Raw genomic sequence first — 17,169 nt, forward strand, 5'->3', positions numbered from 1 at the left:
CTTAGAAAATTAGCCACCAAAGAATGAGAAATAAATCACTGCCTCTATTTGATGAATAGAAATGAAGATTACTTTGCCACAGGTTAACTAAGATTTTCTTCAAATAACTGTTCTTAATCTTTTTGTGGGGTGGGGAGGGCGGTGCATGGGATCCTTTGGGGATCTGATGAGAGCCATGACTCTCCCTCGAAAAATGCACACAGAGTTTTACAAACAAGTTTTAATGAGGTTCACAGACCTGGAAACCAGGGTAAGAACTCTTAATGTTTTGCTTGGTAGGATAGCAAAAAAGAGGGAGATGTGAAGACTAGGGGAGACAAAAGCAAAAAGGAAATCTGCCAATAGAAAATGGCCGAATTCCTTTCAGATATGGATGTCTGCATAAGTAAAACGACAAGGGGATGTTTTAATTTATAGAAACTGACCTGTAAAAAATTTTGGGAGATATGTTCTACTTTTTCCTAATTCTGGTAAAATGGAGGACAGCAGCAAGACTTTGAGGATATCTAAGTTGTAAAACGGACATAAGGACATCACCAATAAGCTGGACTCCAGAAAGCTCTGTCTAGGATTTTATTAGACTGCTTTTTCCCCCAATATACCTGTTTTGGAAGAGTGAGACAAAAAGGCACGAACTCACATTAAATTAACAAGGTAATCTAATCAGTTCTACAAAGTGTATTTTGTAAAAGAAGTAGCACTAGGAACGAACCAAAATAAGTCAGGGAGTCCCGGCAGGGACTGTAAGAGAACTTGGGAAGATATACACATGCCCACAATACTGACCCTGTCCCTGACCTCTCTCTGTGAGAAGGCCAGACCCCAGCACCCCTCCTTACCCCTTACAGAGGCGCTGCTGCTTCAAACTGCGACTCCGACACTGGAAATCTGATGGAAGCAGCTGGTCTGAAGGGGCATAGCACGACCTCAGATACTACCCCTGGAGTTGAGCCTTTCATCATAAACCTCTCTGGGTGCTAGTCAGTGCTAGTCAGGATGTGGGTGAGAAGGTAAGGGGGATACTTAAGCCAACACTGTTGCTCAGCAGCAATACTATCCGTGGGGATAGAAGAAACCAGGGATACCCCTCCTTATGTTCCTGTGGGCTGGAGCCCCAGATCCAGCTGACCTCAGGAAATTCTAGCTCTGCTCATGTGGATGCTTTCAAACGGGGGCAACAGATGGAGATGGGAGAAGCCAGAGAAAAGCCAGATAAAAAGCAAGCCCCCACCAGAGTTGGAGTGGTATGTGTGGATCTCAGAGAACAGCTGAAGCAAGGAGACTTAGCACTTGCTGACCCTCAAACCACATAACTGGTTAGAACATCACAGTTCATTTCTCCCAGGTTATCCCCCTTTGAACTTAGTTGATGAATGAAGAAGGGAACACTTTAAGCACAAATATAATTATACCTAATAGAGAGCTTGTAGGAAAACATTTACATTTTTCTCCAATAGGAATGCTTCACTTTCCCAAATAGATGCTACCAGCAGCTGGGAATCCTAAGAATCAACTGAACTGCCCCAGATCCATTACTATAGGCCCTGCAAGGTGAGGAGACTGGAAGGAAGGTGTAACAGGACATTTCCTAGTCCCAAAGAGGACTCAATGAAGGTGGGAGATGACCACATTGAGGGGTCTGAGTCTGTCCACTGTTGCCCCAAGAGGGTCACAGGGAAGCATCCATTAGGATGCCACAGGTGCCATCCTATGAAACACTCCCTTATTGCACTTAGAAATCAGTAAGGCAAAACAAACTGACAACAACATAAGGATAAATGGTCCCATCCTACTTCTCGCTCCCTCAACACAGATTTGGTCTCTTAACCAGCCACTGCACGAAGACTAGAATGGGCTTGGATCACAACACACTGGGCTAACATACTTCACAAGGCTTGGGAAATGTCAGGTGACACCGGAGTTATCTCTGATTTTTCTGCTGGGAAGGCATACTTGGGTTCTGCCAACTTGTACACAACTGTGAAACACTGAGTAGCTTCTACCTCCCCTGGAGTCTGGACTTTTTCACAGGCCTCCTTTGGTAGAGTTCTAGACTATGATAGCTGCTTGCTTCTGACTTTTGATTGTCCAGGACAGAACTCAGCATGGGGGTGGGATGAGCTGAGTTCCTGATCCCCAAATTCCTTTCCAGCAACTGGAGACAAGGGGGAACATGTTCTGCTGGGGAAAAGCTTTTTGCATGCTCATTTTGTGCAGCATGAAAAGATCAGGACCCTTGTGTCCTAACCAGCCTCAAAGGCAGAGGACAGGAATCTAAGAAAGCACACAGAAAAGAGGATTATTGCTGAGTGACAGCACCAGCCCAAAAGGGAAGAGGAGCATGGACATACAGAGCTCCTCCAGTGGTGGGTGGGGGAGAGGAGGGGCAGACTAATTAGTACATATGGGGCTGACTCAACTCTAAGGGCCACACTGGACAGGTCTCTCCAGATGGAGAACTGACCCAGGCCTACTGTGGACTCTGCAAGGTTCAGACAGAGTGGGCAACAGGAGGGCCAAGAAACCACAGGTGTCTCCGTAAGACTAGTGACCAAAGATGCAATGCCTGGGGCAGGGGTTATCTGTATTTGTTAAATTTTTAAAACAGAGACTGGCTGGCCCTGGGTACTAGGCACCTCCTTGGTGCCTACGGCACATAACAATAGGTTACTGAGAGCAGAGATCAGAGTTATGAAGCCACACTGCTGTTCTGTGGAACTGGAGGAAAAAACTGTATTTCTAACTCATCTCTCCCCAGATGAGCACTCAAAATTGCAAAGATCTGTCCATGAAGCAAAATACCTCAGTTTATCCCAAGGTTGAAAATAAATGAACTTAAATCATTTAAATCACCACATCACAAAAGGCAGCTATTTTGAAAGACTAAAAAAAATGTCACTTGGAAATAAAGGAAGGGGTGCTGGGGGGGGGGGGGAGGACACACAGAAATGGGTTGAGAACAAAATGGTTGGAGAGGGAGGAGCTGTAAATACAGCAACCTACACGCCATACATCTCAGAGGAGCAGGCTCCTGCACACACGGGCTTCATAATACCAGACAGTCTATTTGTTCACAATATTACAGGGCATCTAGAATTAGCTACAGTAAGGGATTGAAAGTTGCCTGAAGAATGGGCACAGAAAGGCTGCGTCCGAAGATGGCCTGTCACTCGGGAGGGTGGAGCTGCTGGGCCTTCCTGTTGACCACTGTCTTGCAAAACTAGAAGAAAAATACAATTATTAAGGAAGCAACAGAGGAAAATAGAAACACACTATAAATCATCATTGATGGAGGAATTTCAAAAGGCGGAAAGATGCCATTTGGGGGTCAGGGGAGGAAACAAGGTCCAAGCAGGTGGCATTGCAGCAATCCACTTAATTCTGCCTTATCTCCCAGAATTTCTCAAGCACAAGAGGCAAGGAGAGCGGGCCGAGGTTTGCATTACTGCCGGTAGGACCCCAGGCCTCCTCAGCTCCTTAGTGTTACAGGACCACGAGATTTTACTTGATAAAAAAATTTTCTCTCAGAGCTTAATAGGAAATATGGCCAAGTTTTTAATTCCATGACCCAGCCCACTGTGAGCTGCTGGAACACCAGCAAGCCTAGAGGTGGGCAGGGTACTGAGAGCTAAGAGAAGGATGGGGCTTGTAAAAGAGTGGCAGCATGAAACAGGAACAATGTCTGAAAGACGCTGCCTCTGATGAGGACACCTACTTAGTACGGGATCAGGAGCTTTAAAGAGGAAGGCAATGAAACACGAGACACAATGATGAACCTTAGGAAAAGCTGTCTGGCCAGCAGAATTTCCAAGGGCAGGGCAGCGAATGCTGGCAGCTGGGAGCCAGGAACTAGCTCTGGCACAGGGCTATAGGGAGTACCCTGAATGCCAACTTCAACCTGAAATGGCTCTGGTTACGAGAGGAAGAATTAGTTGCAGTTAAGCTTCAGTTCTGTGTCTACTACCCTAACCCAGCCCCACTTCTCACCACTGAGTCTATGTGTCTGGGCAGTTCATTCTAAAATCACATGTCCCTGAAATGTTCTAATAGTCACAATATCTTTCAATGGAAGCCTAAGAGCTGTTTAGTATGGCAGTCATCACTATTAATGGAGAATAGGATGAGGAAGGAAGCAAGTTTCCTGAGTTGCTAAGGCCCTGAGGACCCAAACAAATTTTTACGTCAAAGGAGATGCAAAGGGCAGATTCAGTACATACAGTGCAGAAGGGGGAGGGATGCCTTTAGTCATCCGCAGTCATTCCTTTCACTGGGTCCTTTTGTCTCATCTGGAACAGAAAAAAACCAGGAAAAACTGAAGGCTCTCACTGCTGATGGAACTCCAACACAAATACATTCTGCCTTCTCTTCAGTCCTTGAAGAGGGTGGAGCGTTTTTTGTGCACAAAGCAAATCAGAAGAGTAGAATTCTGCACACAGCCAAAGCCATGCCATTTATAGCTCCATGTCACTGGTTCCACCGTCCATGATTTCTGTTCCTCTCCCTGCATCCCAGTGCTGGGGTGTGGCTCTTAAGCTCCTCTCTTCATTCATTCATTCATTCATTCATTCATTCATTCATTCATTCAACAAATACCTATGAAGCAACTCTTGTGCTAGGAACTGCACAAAACTGCTTCAGGCCTGAGAATTTGGCAGTGAACCAAAGCAGACCAGGTCTCTCCTTCTGGTGCTTAACACTCTGGGGTGAAGCAGGGGAGAACAAACAAATATACGTCCGGTGGGGCTGAGGACTGCTGAGATGGAGAATGACCCTGGGGAAATGGGCTGTGGAGAAAGCCTCTCTGATAACTGAGGTTGAGTAGAGACCCAAAGAAGCGGGGGAAAGTCCTGTGGCTTCCCAGAGAGGGCATTGGGGAGAAGTGGTCCAGGCTGCAGGAATAGCGATTCCCTTTCCTGGGCTCTACTGAGAGACTCCGCAGTCAATCAGGTGGGCAGAGGGTGGCACAGGAAGGGAGGGGCTGAAAGTGCAGGGGCGGGGGGTAGATCTCAGCTTAGCAGAAGTGCAAGGCTGCTAGAAAACAGGATGGGGTCTTCTCTGGAAGCCCTGAGTAGCCCCTGTCAACTGCACCTTCCAAGCAGAAGTGGACACAACTTGTGGGGATACCGTGGAAGTGATCTCAAGTCCTTTCCAATTTGAAAGTTCCATTCTGTTTGCAGAATGCCTATAATGTGTATTTTAACTTCCCATTAGATATTTTGTCACTATGCATGAGTTTTTCTGCTCGACTTTCATTCTTTCTTCATTCAACAAATTTTAAGCACCTCAAGGAATGACCTCTGGAATCAAACTCCCTGGACTGTATTCTGGTGCCATGACAAAGTGTGTGACCCTGAGCAAGTGACTTCACTGCACTCTAAGCCTCAGTCTGTATAATAATAAAACAGAGACAATAAAAGTACCTATGTAAGTGGTTGTTGATGATTAAATAAAGATATTCGTGGAGAGTACTTAGCAAAGCTGAGTGCTTGGCATGGAGTATGCACTCAGGCCATGTTTATGTGCTGTTTCTGCAACATCCTGCAGCAAAGGGGATGTGTGTGTCCCACAAGCTCTGAAGAACCTGGACTTCTACGCCACCTTCCTCCTCAGAGTTCTGTTTTGGTCACTAAAACTTTAATATTGCCCCATTTTGCAGAGATTCTACCTCAGAAGCAGTAGTTCTCCACTAGGAAGTATTTTCAAAATACTCTTCCCGCCATATTTCAAACTCCTGTTCATTGTTCACACTCCCTGTTTCCCCCCCAACTATTATAATCAGTGAGTCCGTGTGGAACCTGGGCATGGTAAAAAAAAAAAAAAAAAAAAATTCTCCTGCTCCTCCCCAGAGGTTCCCATATTCACTCCCTATTGACAGCTTTTATCATAATTACATCAAATATCTTAGCTTGGTCTTTTAGGCCAGAGTTTCCTGCTTGAGCAAAATAATTGCCCGAGCTACTTGTAGATTCTTGGGCCTCAGATCTGATAGGTCAGAACCTACAGGAGACAGACAGACATTGAGTCATAAAATCAGTTTTTTTTTTTTTTAAGATTTTATTTATATATTCATGAGAGACACAGAGAAGACAGAGACATGGGCAGAGGAAGAAGCAGGTTCCTTGCAGGGAGCCCAATGTGGGATTCAATCCCCAGACCTCAGGATCACGCCCCAAGCCAAAGGCAGACACTCAACGGCTGAGCCACCCAGGTGTCCCAATAAAATCAGTCTTATAAGCCTCACTTTTCCTCATCCCCAGCAAAGACCCACTGTGTCCAACAGGGAGGTCTATTTGCTGACACCAAGCCAGTATGTGCTCATTCCTAGCTCCACCTGTAGATCTAAACTCACTTTCATGAATATCTTTAAGTTTTTAAAAAATTCACTAAGTCATCTCTACCCTCAATGTGGGGCTTGAACTTACAACCCTGAGATCAAGAGTTGCACGTTCCTCCAATTGAGCCAGCTAGGCACCCCATGAATGATAACTTTTGATTTTTATTTTTCCTCTAATTTCAGTTATTAATGTCCATTAATATATTACTTTACAGGAGTTTAACAAATTCAAGATTTTCCAATGTGACAAATCTGTTAAGGATAAAGGCATTGTCCTATTTTAATTTTATTACTTTTATTTTTCTTTATTTTTTTTAAAGAAATTTTTTATTTTTAAGTTTTTATTTATTTATTCATGAGAGATGCACAGAGAGAGGCAGAGTCATAGGCAGAAGGAAAAGCAGGCTCTCTGTGGGAAGCCTGATACAGAACTCAATCCCAGGACCCTGGGATCACAACCTGAGCCAAAGGCAGATGTTCAACCACTGAACCACCCAGGCCCCTCTTTATTTTAAATATTTTATTTGAAAGCAATTTGTATACCCAACGTGGGACTCAAACTCAGGACCCTGAGATCAAAAGTCACACACTCAAACTGAGGCAGCTAGGCTCCCCCTGCACTGTCATATTTTTAAAAAGACAAAACATTTACCTTGTAATGTTAGGTTGGAATTGGAAGTATTCGTGTGAACATAGTATGTAAGACAGAGGGACAAATAACCATAGATGTAAAAGTACCCCAACTCTGCCTATGAGAAGGCCTGGGAGCAGCAGCACCCCAACAGTCAGGAATATACCTTGCATCCTTCATTGAAAGGAGCCAAGGCTCCTTAGAAATATAACTGGTCCTGGGGCTCTGTCATGGAAAGACAAAGATGAGCCTGTGATACCCGTTGTGCCTCAGGTGGGCAGAGGTAACCTCACCAGTAACTGGACAGAAAGACCGCTGGAATACAATGAAAGGATACCGAATATCTGCAACATTCTGGCCTAACATATATAAACTGGATCTAATCACAAAATCACTGGACAAACCCAAACTGAAAGACATTCTACAGAATGACTTGCCTTTAACCTTCAAAAGCATCAAGCACCAGGAAAACAGGCATTGAGCCAGATTGAGACACTGAAGGGTACAGTGTGGGGCCCTTGAGCTCTATCCTCTGCTTCAGGGGAATGGGATCTCTGAACCAAGGTGTATCTAGGAGTTTTCGTATTCTTGTTTTCTGTAGGTTTGAAATTCTTTTCAGAAGAAATTTTTTTAAAAAATTGAAGTACAGCTGATGTGCAACATTAAGTCAGTTTCAGTGTACATGTAGTGATTTGATAATTAGAAACGTTAGGAAATCCTCGCCGCATAAGTGTAGTTGCATCCAGTCACCATAGAGTTATTACACTACTGTTGACTGTTATTCCCTGCGCTGTACTTTTCATCCTGTGACTTGTTTTACTTTTTCTTAAGATTTTATTTTTTTTTCAATTCATGAGAGACACAGAGAAAGAGAGGCAGAGACATAGGCAGAGGGAGAAGCAGGCTCCTTGCAGGGAGCCCGATGTGGGACTCGATCCCGGGACTCCAGGATCACGCCCTGAGCCGAAGGCAGATGCTTAACTACTGAGCCACCCAGGCATCCCTAGTGCTTTTTTTTTTTTTTTCCTGGTGCTTTTTTTTTATAACTGAAAGTTCATACATCGTAATCCCCTTCACTTATTTCACCCACCCCCTTTCCCACCTCCTCTCTGGGAACCACCAGTTTGTTCTCTGTATTTATGAGTCTGTTTCTGCTTCTCATTTGTTCATTTGTTTTGTCTTTTAGATTTCAGATATAAGTGAGATTATACGGTATTTGTCTTTTTCTGACTTATTTCACTTAGTATCACACTCTTTAGGGTCTATCCATACTGTCATAGTATAAGATTTCATTCTTTTTTATGGCTGATACACCATAACACACACCCCATCTTCTTTATCCATTTATCTATTGATGGACACTTAGGTTGTTTCTGTATCTCGGCTCAAAATATATTTTTTTAAAAATACAAAAATGTGCTCATTAAATGTTTGCTTGTTAATGAATCATTCACAGGGATGCCCGGGTGGCTCAGTTGTTGAGCATCTGCCTTTGGCTCAGGGCGTGATTACAGGGTCCTGGGATTGAGTCCTGCCTCAGGCTCCCTATAGGGAGCCCGCTTCTCCCTCTGCCTGTATCTCTGCCTCTTTCTCTGTGTCTCTCATGAATGAGTGAATAAATAAATAAATTTTAAAAAATATCATAGAGAAAAATGACCATTCACATAAACTTTTAATTTCAGAGAAGCTGAGATTTAATATAGGGAAGCAAAGCTCCTTGGGCCTCAACCAGATCCATGTATACTATAAAAGCTTACTGCCTTGTTTTAATTTACTAGCCCAAAGCCAGGTCCCGTTTGCTACTGCTTAAGATACAACTTCCTATCAGGGAAGCTAATAGCTTCCCCTACTCACAGAGACAAGGTCACTTCAGAGGTTGCCACTGAAATAAAAATACATTATTTCATTCTTATCATGAAATATTCTAAGAATGCTTATTTCCTATTTCCTGGGGCCTATATGACACCATGAGATTTTATCTGATGTTTGTTCCTCAGATCAAGCTACTGCAGGCTATGTATATACATATAGTCAAGGAATATGAAAATAGAAACTCTAATCTTGGTTTGTTTGTTTTTTGCTGATTTTCTCTAGGGAATAAGGCCAGGGGTTGGAAGAAAGGGACTTTTATTCATCTAGTTTTATTTATGTACATGTACTTCCATTTTTTTACTTTTCTATGTATTTTTTAAGGATTTTGTTTATTTTTAAAAAAATATTTTATTGTTTTTAAAGAAATCTCTACACCCAACATGGAGCTCAAACTCACAACCCCAAGATCAAGAGTTGCATGCTCTAGTAAATAAGCCAGCCAAGTGCCCCTATTTTTCTATAGCTTTCGAACATTGTTTTTATTATTAAGTATGAAATAGTCCTTTGATTAAAACAAAAACAAAAACAAACTAGTGGGGCACCTGGGTGGCTCAATGGTTGAGCATCAGCCTTCAGTTCAGGGCGTGATCCCAGGGTCCTGGGACTGAGTCCCACATCGGGTTCCCCACAGAAGGCCTGCTTCTCCCTCTGCCTGTGTCTCTGCCTATCTCTGTCTCTCACAAATAAATAAATAAAATCTTAAAAAAAAAAAAAAAAAACACCTAGTAAAAGTATCAATGTCACTATCCCAGTTGTGATGCTGTTAGTTTAGCAATATGTTTGCCATTGGGAGAAGTGGATCTCTGTGCATTATTTCTTATAACTCCATGTAAATCTTACAATCATTTCAAAATTAACAGTTCAAAAAAAAAATAAAGCTAGTAAAAAAAAATCAGTTTAAGGCACTGAAAAGCAACCACAGACCAAACATTCCTGAAGGAAGAGATATGAGTCACATGCAGAATTGTTTTTAGAACCTCCTTAGAAAGCCCTTTGGAAAAGAAATTTGGTAATAAATAATAAGAGTCTTAAATTCTCTAATTCCACTTGTAGGAATTTATTCTAAGGAAATAATCTTAATCCAAATCCAAATAGTAATCCCCAAAACTGAGTGCACAAAAATTTTCATTACAGCATTATTTGTAGCAGTGAGCACCTGGAAACATGAAGGAAAATCCATAATAGGGCAATGAAAGAATACAGAGCAATATGTATACTGTAGTCAGAAACATGTATCTGAAGAAACTCTTTCAGTGGGAAACTTTGTATTTGTTATGATCTTATATATTTGTTTAGAGGAAAAAGTAGGATATACATTTGGCCCATATAGTATGACCATAACTAAGTAAGATAAAAGTGTGTAGAAAGACTTAAAAATGTTTTAGAGCTTGTCTTTAAAGGTTTTATTTATGTATTTTATTTGAGAGAGAGAGAGAACGTGTGTGCACCATCAAGTAGGGGGAGAGGCAGAGGCAGAGGGACAGAATCTCAAGCAGACTGTGTTGAACAAGGAGCCTGATGCTGGGGCTCAATCCCACGACCTTGAGACCACGAAACCTGAGTTGAATGCCAAGAGTCAGACGCTCAACCGTCTGAGCAACCCAGGTGCCCCTAGAGGTTGTTTTAAACACTCAGAGTAGGGATCCCTGGGTGGCGCAGCGGTTTGGCGCCTGCCTTTGGCCCAGGGCGCGATCCTGGAGACCCGGGATCGAATCCCACATCAGGCTCCCGGTGCATGGAGCCTGCTTCTCCCTCTGCCTGTGTCTCTGCCTCTCTCTCTCTCTCTCTCTCTATCATGAATAAATAAATAAAATCTTTAAAAAAATAAAAAAATAAAAATAAAAATAAAAAAAATAAATAAACACTCAGAGTAGGGATCCCTGGGTGGCGCAGCAGTTTGGCGCCTGCCTTTGGCCCAGGGCGCGATCCTGGAGACCTGGGATCGAATCCCACATCGGGCTCCTGGTGCATGGAGCCTGCTTCTCCCTCTGCCTATGTCTCTACCTCTCTCTCTCTCTCTGTGTGTGTGTGACTATCATAAATAAATAAAAATTAAAAAAAAATTACAGCAATAAACACTCAGAGTACAAGTGATTTCTTTCTGCTTTTCACTACTAAAAAAAAAAAAGTTTAATGTTTATATATTACCTTAATATTGAAAAATGACACTGTACCTAAAAAGAAAATAAAGTTACTTCCATATTTCAAGGCGTTGGCTAATGTTCCAGGTGATCTGCTAGTCACTGTTGAGCAGATGAAGGAGAATTTAGAATCCACAAAACAACATCATCCTCTAACTACAGGGATCCCTCAGCCTCAAGAGACTGAGCTAGCTCTGCCCTCTGCATGTGCTACTGGAATCTCACTCTCTGCTCTCCTGTGGCCCGGCACTGAGTGGTTTCTCTTTATCAGCTTAATTCTCCAAACTTCTATCTACCCCAATCACAAACTGGAAACTTTGGGGAATAGTGTCCTTCCAGGCATTTCATAGCACAGGGACACTTACAATCTTTGGGTAACCAGTTAAGAGTTTGAGACTCAAAATCTAACAATGGTGGTGATACATCATTCATCTGTCAGAAAGCCATAGGATGGAGCAAGGGACTTTTATATCAAGATTCAGGAGATGAGGAAAGACAGGCACACTGACATGCAAGCATATGGACAGGGAGACTGATGACAAGGAGGCTCAGAGACAGCCCCCAAGGTTGGCCAGCAGAGCAAGGGGGTCATGCAGCCTCTCAGCTACATCCCAAAGGAATGGGCTATGGAAGGACCAGAGGAATCATGGAGCCAACAGGGATGAGAAGGAAGCTCCACAAGGGAAGGCTGGGGAGAAAATGCTGCAGAATTTTACTCATGCACTCTGACACATGTATGTCTGGTGTTTTTAAGCAAATGTTCTAGAGGCCAGTAAATCGTGAGTTTTATCCTAGGGTCATTATCTATAGTGTTAGTGGCCAAAGGCCCAGGAGGCACTTGTTCACTGAACTAGAAGGTATCCTCAGCTTCTCGGAGCCTCAGTTTCTCTTATCTATAAAATGAAAATAATATTACAGCACAGGCTGACATGATGATTTGATGACATAATTCATAGAAAATGCTGACCACACACAACAGGGGTATAGTAAAACCTCAATATGATATTGGCTTCTATTAGTAATAAAAATATTTTTATTACTACCATGTTCAATAGATAGTGAGTTCCCCATTAGAGGAGGTGATCAAGCACAAGCTGGAGGGGAAGCTGCAGAGAGGACTCAAACACTGGACATGCAATTGGACTAAGTGATCTTTAAGGTGCCTTCTTCCCAACTTTGAGATTATGAGTCTCTTAAGAGAGCAAGAGCAAAGGAGAGGGAGAAAAAGGGAAGAAGGGAGGGAGACAGATGAACAGACACTGCTCTCCTACAGGCACACATTTCCTGACATTTTTCTTTTTAGGGCAAAGGACTAATCTCTTGATCTCTTGTTTCTCTAATCCTTGAGCCTCATCCAAGAATGGTGAGCCCACCTTCCCAAAGGGACTAGAGTTACAGTAGTGGTGACTGTGGCCTTATAGTCATAATTCACACACAAAAAAATCCAGCCACGCTAGATTACTATGCATTAATAAAAAAATAAGGGTCATAATTCTGATTGCAAATTTATAGTTAATCATGACAGATTTTAACACGCATTTATTGCTATTCCTCCCCTAAACCCTACTACAATGATAATAAAGGAATAAGCAAAAGATGTAAAAACACAAAGACAACAAGAACAGAGGAGACAACAGCAGATAAGAGAGGGTAGCAACATTCTGGAAGATGAAATATGGATGGATGAGTAGTGACTAATTTGCAGAGCAGAAGGACTTAAGTGCTTGTGAGGAGGGGAGCGAAGGACAGACCTATTTGTGCTGCAGGTTCTCCAAAGCCTCGGGAACTGGAAGCACCAAGTATCTTAGAGGGTGGGAGGGCAGGAGGAGCTGAAAACAGGGGACTTATTTGAAAGTGAGAATAAAGAAGTTTGGCTGAGGCATCTGGGTGGATCATTGGGTTAAGTGTCTGCCTTCAGCTCAGGTCATGATCTCAGGGACCTGGGATTGAGCCCCATGTCAGGCTCTCTGCTCAGCAGGGAATCTGCTTCTTCCTCTCCCCATGCTCATGCTCTCTATTTCTCTCTCAAATAAATAAATAAAATCTTAAAAAAAAAAAACCCACACAAAGAAAACAAAATTATTAAAGACTAAACAAATACATAAAATGTTTTGAAATTCAATAGATGAGAGAGAAGTTAACATTGGAAAGTATTTTCCAAAAAGCAGACAAAGGCAGCTTGGGTGGCTCAGCAGTTTAGCGCTGCCTTCAGCCCAGAGCCTGATCCTAGAGACCAGGGATCGGGTCCCACGTCGGGCTCCCTGCATGGAGCCTGCTTCTCCCTCTGCCTGTGTTTGTGCCCCTCTCTCTGTGTATCTCATGAATACATAAAATAAAATCTTAAAAAAAAAAAAAAAAAAAAAGGAGCAGACAAAAAGGGAAAGAAACCATAAGTAAACTAAGTCAATTCATGAGGTCTGACTTCTAACTCCTAATAAAAATTCCAGAAAAAGGACAAAGAAAACAGAGGGGAGGAAATTATGACACAAAGAGAAATTACAATATAAAACATTTTCTAAAACTGAGGAGACCTTGGGGCACCTGGTCAGTTGAGCGGCTGGCTCTGGATTTCAGCTCAGGCCCCCTGTTGGGCTCTGTGCTCAATGGGGACCCTGCTTCTCCCTCTCCCTCTGCTCCTCCCCACCCACACTTGTGCACTCTCTCCCATAAATAAATAAAATATTTTTTTAAAAAACTAGGGGGACATTTAGATCCTTAGTTTTTAGAACTGAGAGGAAGCAAAATCAATGAGGTTGGACTACATCACTCGCATTATTACACAGCGTGCATCACACACCAACCAGACTGGATCACTGATGTAAAGACTCAAAAACAAAACTTAAGGACAGAGGTACATAAAACTAAGCTAACCAAAGGGAAGGAGACAATTAGTAACTTCTTAGCTTATTTTTTCCTTATTTATTTATTTATTTATTTATTCATTCATTCATTCATTCATTCATTCATTCATGAGAGACACAGAGAGAGAGAGAGAGGCAGAGACACAGGCAGAGGGAGAAGTAGGCTCCATGCAGGGAGCCCGATGCGGGACTTAATTACGGGACTCCAGAATTACGCCCTGGGCTGAAGGCAGGCGCTAAACCAGTGAGCCACCCAGGGATCCCCTTTTCCCAAGTTTTTATTTTTTTATTTTTATTTTTTTGTTTTTTTAAGATTTATTTATTCATTCATTCAGAGAGAGAGAGAGAGACAGGCAGAGACACAGGCAGAGGGAGAAGAGGGCTCCATGCAGGGAGCCCGATGTGGGACTCGATCCCGGGTCTCCAGGATCACGCCCTGGGCTGCAGGCGGTGCTAAACCGCTGCGCCACCGGGGCTGCCCCTTCCCAAGTTTTTATTTAAATTCCAGTTAGTTAACATACAGTGTAATATTAGTTTCAGGCTAACTTCTTAAAAAATCAAAGAGTTTTCCAAGAAAGGAAGGAATATCAGGAGCAGACTTAAGCGCTCAGTTGGGAAAAAGAATGACAAAGTTGTCATAATATAACACTGAATAATTAACTCCAAATTGTGATACTGGAGAAAAGAAAAGAGAATGTGAGTGGTAGGTGGGGTATAGGAATTAAATCTTCCATACGATAAGTCTACCATTAATATCTAAAGTGGAGAACTGAAGAATTAAGCACCTAAGTATAGTCTTTGGAAATACGGGGATAATTAACAAAAGAAACAATTATGAGAACTGCAAGGGGCTGCTTTTGGGGTAGGGGGACTCCAGGCACAGGGCAGAGGAGGACAGCTTCTTCCTTGCAAGCTGGGATATCGTCTGAATTTGAAAACTATAAAAATACTTCTGGAGGTAATGTTTTTGTTTATGGCAATGATTGTCATGATGATCTCACAGGTGTATACTTATCTGAAACTCATTAAGATGTATACATTAAATATGTGCACAGGGCGCCTGGGTGGTTCAGTTGGTTAAGCGTCCAACTTTTGGCTTCGGCTCAGGTGACGATCTCAGAGTAGTTAGATTCAGTTCTGCATCAGGTTCCTCACTGAGCATGGAGCCTGCTTAAGATTTTCTCTCTCTCCCTCTCCTTCTGCCAGCCCCCAACCGTGCTCACACATACTCTCTCTAAAATAAATAAGCACAGTTTTCTTTTTTCTTTTTTTATTTTCCTTTTAAAGATTTTATTTATTCATGAGAGACACACAGAAAGAGAGAGGCAGAGTCATAGGCAGAAGGAAAAAGAGAGAGAGAGAGAGAGAGAGAGTCTGAGACATAGGCAAAGGGAAAAGCAGGCTCCATGCAGGGAGCCTGACATGGGACTCGATCCTGGGATTCAGGATCATGCCCTGGGCCGAAGGCAGTGCTAAACTGCTGAGCCACCCAGGCTGCCCTCTTTTTTTTTTTTTTTTTTTTTTAAGATTTTATTTGTTTGAGAGAGAAAGAGAACACAAGCAGAGGCAGGGGCAGAGGGAAAGGGAAAGGGACAAGCAGACTCCCCGTTGAGCAGAGCCAGATGTCGGGCTTGATCCCATGACCCAGAGATCATGACCTGAGAGCCTAAACTGAGAGTCTGATGCTTACCTGCCTGAGCCTCCCAAGCAGCCCTGCGCAGCTTTCTATATGTCAGTCATACTCCAAGAAAGTGTTTTTTTTTTTAATTAAAAATAAAACTATAAAAATAAAACTTTGATAGAAAGACTTTTAGAAGGAGGAAAAAAAAAAAAACCAAAAGACAACTAAGTCAGAGGTATAGTTAGCACACAAAGGTCCAGTACAGCCGCTAATGGGGTCAAAAGATGTCCCTCAATGACACAGACTTGGTTTTGCTTTCTCTTCCACTGCAAACTATTTAAAATTCCAATTCTTTTTTTTTAATTTTTATTTATTTATGACAAATAAAAATCATAAAGATTTTTCTCTCTCTCTCAGAGAGAGAGAGAGAGAGAGAGGCAGAGACATAGGCAGCGGGAGAAGCAGGCTCCATGCACTGGCAGCCCGACGTGGGATTCGATCCCGGGTCTCCAGGATCGCGCCTTGAGCCAAAGGCAGGCGCTAAACCGCTGCGCCACCCAGGGATCCCTAAAATTCCAATTCTAAAGTGGGTTTCCTGCATTTGCAGTTTTCCTGGAGGACAGTGGTCTTCTAGGTTTTTGGCACAATTCTCCACAGAATGGAGAAACATGCAGAGAGAGGCAGGGGGTTAAAAAAGACCTCCCTACTGGTGAGGGCTCCCAAACTTTGGGCCTGAGGGAGGCAGATCCAGTAGCTCCTCTGGGGAGTTTTTCCAGCTCCAGGAATTCAAATTGTACCCAAAGATAGAGAGGCTATCTGTAACCGCTTCCATGAATCCTGATTACTTTAGGCTGGCCTTGGTCAGACAGTGGGTGGCTGAGGCTCCAGGGTAAACCCCAAAGTCTCTACACAGCTTTGTTTGGTAACTTTTTTCCCTCTTTTGGGGGCCGGGACAGGGGTGACCATAACACCTAGGCCTCTCTCTTACACAGTTAGAAACATCAGAGTCCTAGACATTAAAAATTACCACTTCTTCAAGATACCTGGCAGAAGAATCAGGAATTGTGTCCAAAATCCTGCCACTTCCCTGCCAAATGTAGCTGGATGACTAACCAGCACATCTGTCTTCAACAGGAACTAAGGAAGGAAGAACTCCTGGCCCAAGCCCCGCACAGTGAGGTGGGGGCACCACAGTCACTCAGGCCTGGGTCTCATCGGAGGCACTGCTGGGGAGCTAGGCAAGGCTGAGCAAAGCACTGTCTGCCTGACATCTGGCTCCAAGGCCAACCCCACCAGGACAATGAGAGAGAAATGGGTGGCAGTTATGAAATAGAGCTTTCTGCCTTATTTTTAGCCCTGAGAGGGCAAGAGGGCCCCAAATGGCATTTAAGGGAGGAAAAGAAGCCAAGTGATTTAGAGCTATGGCTCTTACCCTGACTGTAGCACCTGCAGGCTATATGACCTTGGACACGGAGTTGGGACTCTCAGAGCCTCTACCTCTTCATTTGAGGGTGGCAATGACAGTGGAGTCTCCTCATAGGTACGGTGAGGATCATGGGAGATGGTGTATGAAAAAGTCCTTAGAATGGTGCCCTCACACACAGTAAGTATTTGAACCTTATTTACTAAAGATCTCCTCAGAGTGAGCCTCACAGAGAAACATACCCAAATGAGGCAGAAGTGTTAGGCCTTCAACTCCCATGAAGCAG

At 43.2% G+C, this 17,169-nt stretch overlaps 1 protein-coding gene across 1 annotated transcript in view; it reads right to left on the reverse strand.

The window, feature by feature from the left end:
• Positions 1 to 559: 559 nt before the first annotated feature.
• Positions 560 to 17,169, reverse strand: part of PITPNA (phosphatidylinositol transfer protein alpha) — a 42,577-nt gene continuing 25,967 nt past the window's right edge. The window contains exons 11-12 of the mRNA XM_026016151.2: positions 4,218 to 4,286; positions 560 to 3,220 (exon numbers count right to left, since the gene is read on the reverse strand). Of these exons, the coding sequence (XP_025871936.1) occupies positions 4,242 to 4,286 (45 nt within the window). The 3' untranslated portion in view covers positions 560 to 3,220; positions 4,218 to 4,241. The remainder of the gene's footprint in view (positions 3,221 to 4,217; positions 4,287 to 17,169) is intronic.

The sequence above is a fragment of the Vulpes vulpes genome, chromosome 2, assembly GCF_048418805.1.
Source record: "Vulpes vulpes isolate BD-2025 chromosome 2, VulVul3, whole genome shotgun sequence".
NCBI classification, from domain to species: Eukaryota; Metazoa; Chordata; class Mammalia; order Carnivora; family Canidae; genus Vulpes; species Vulpes vulpes.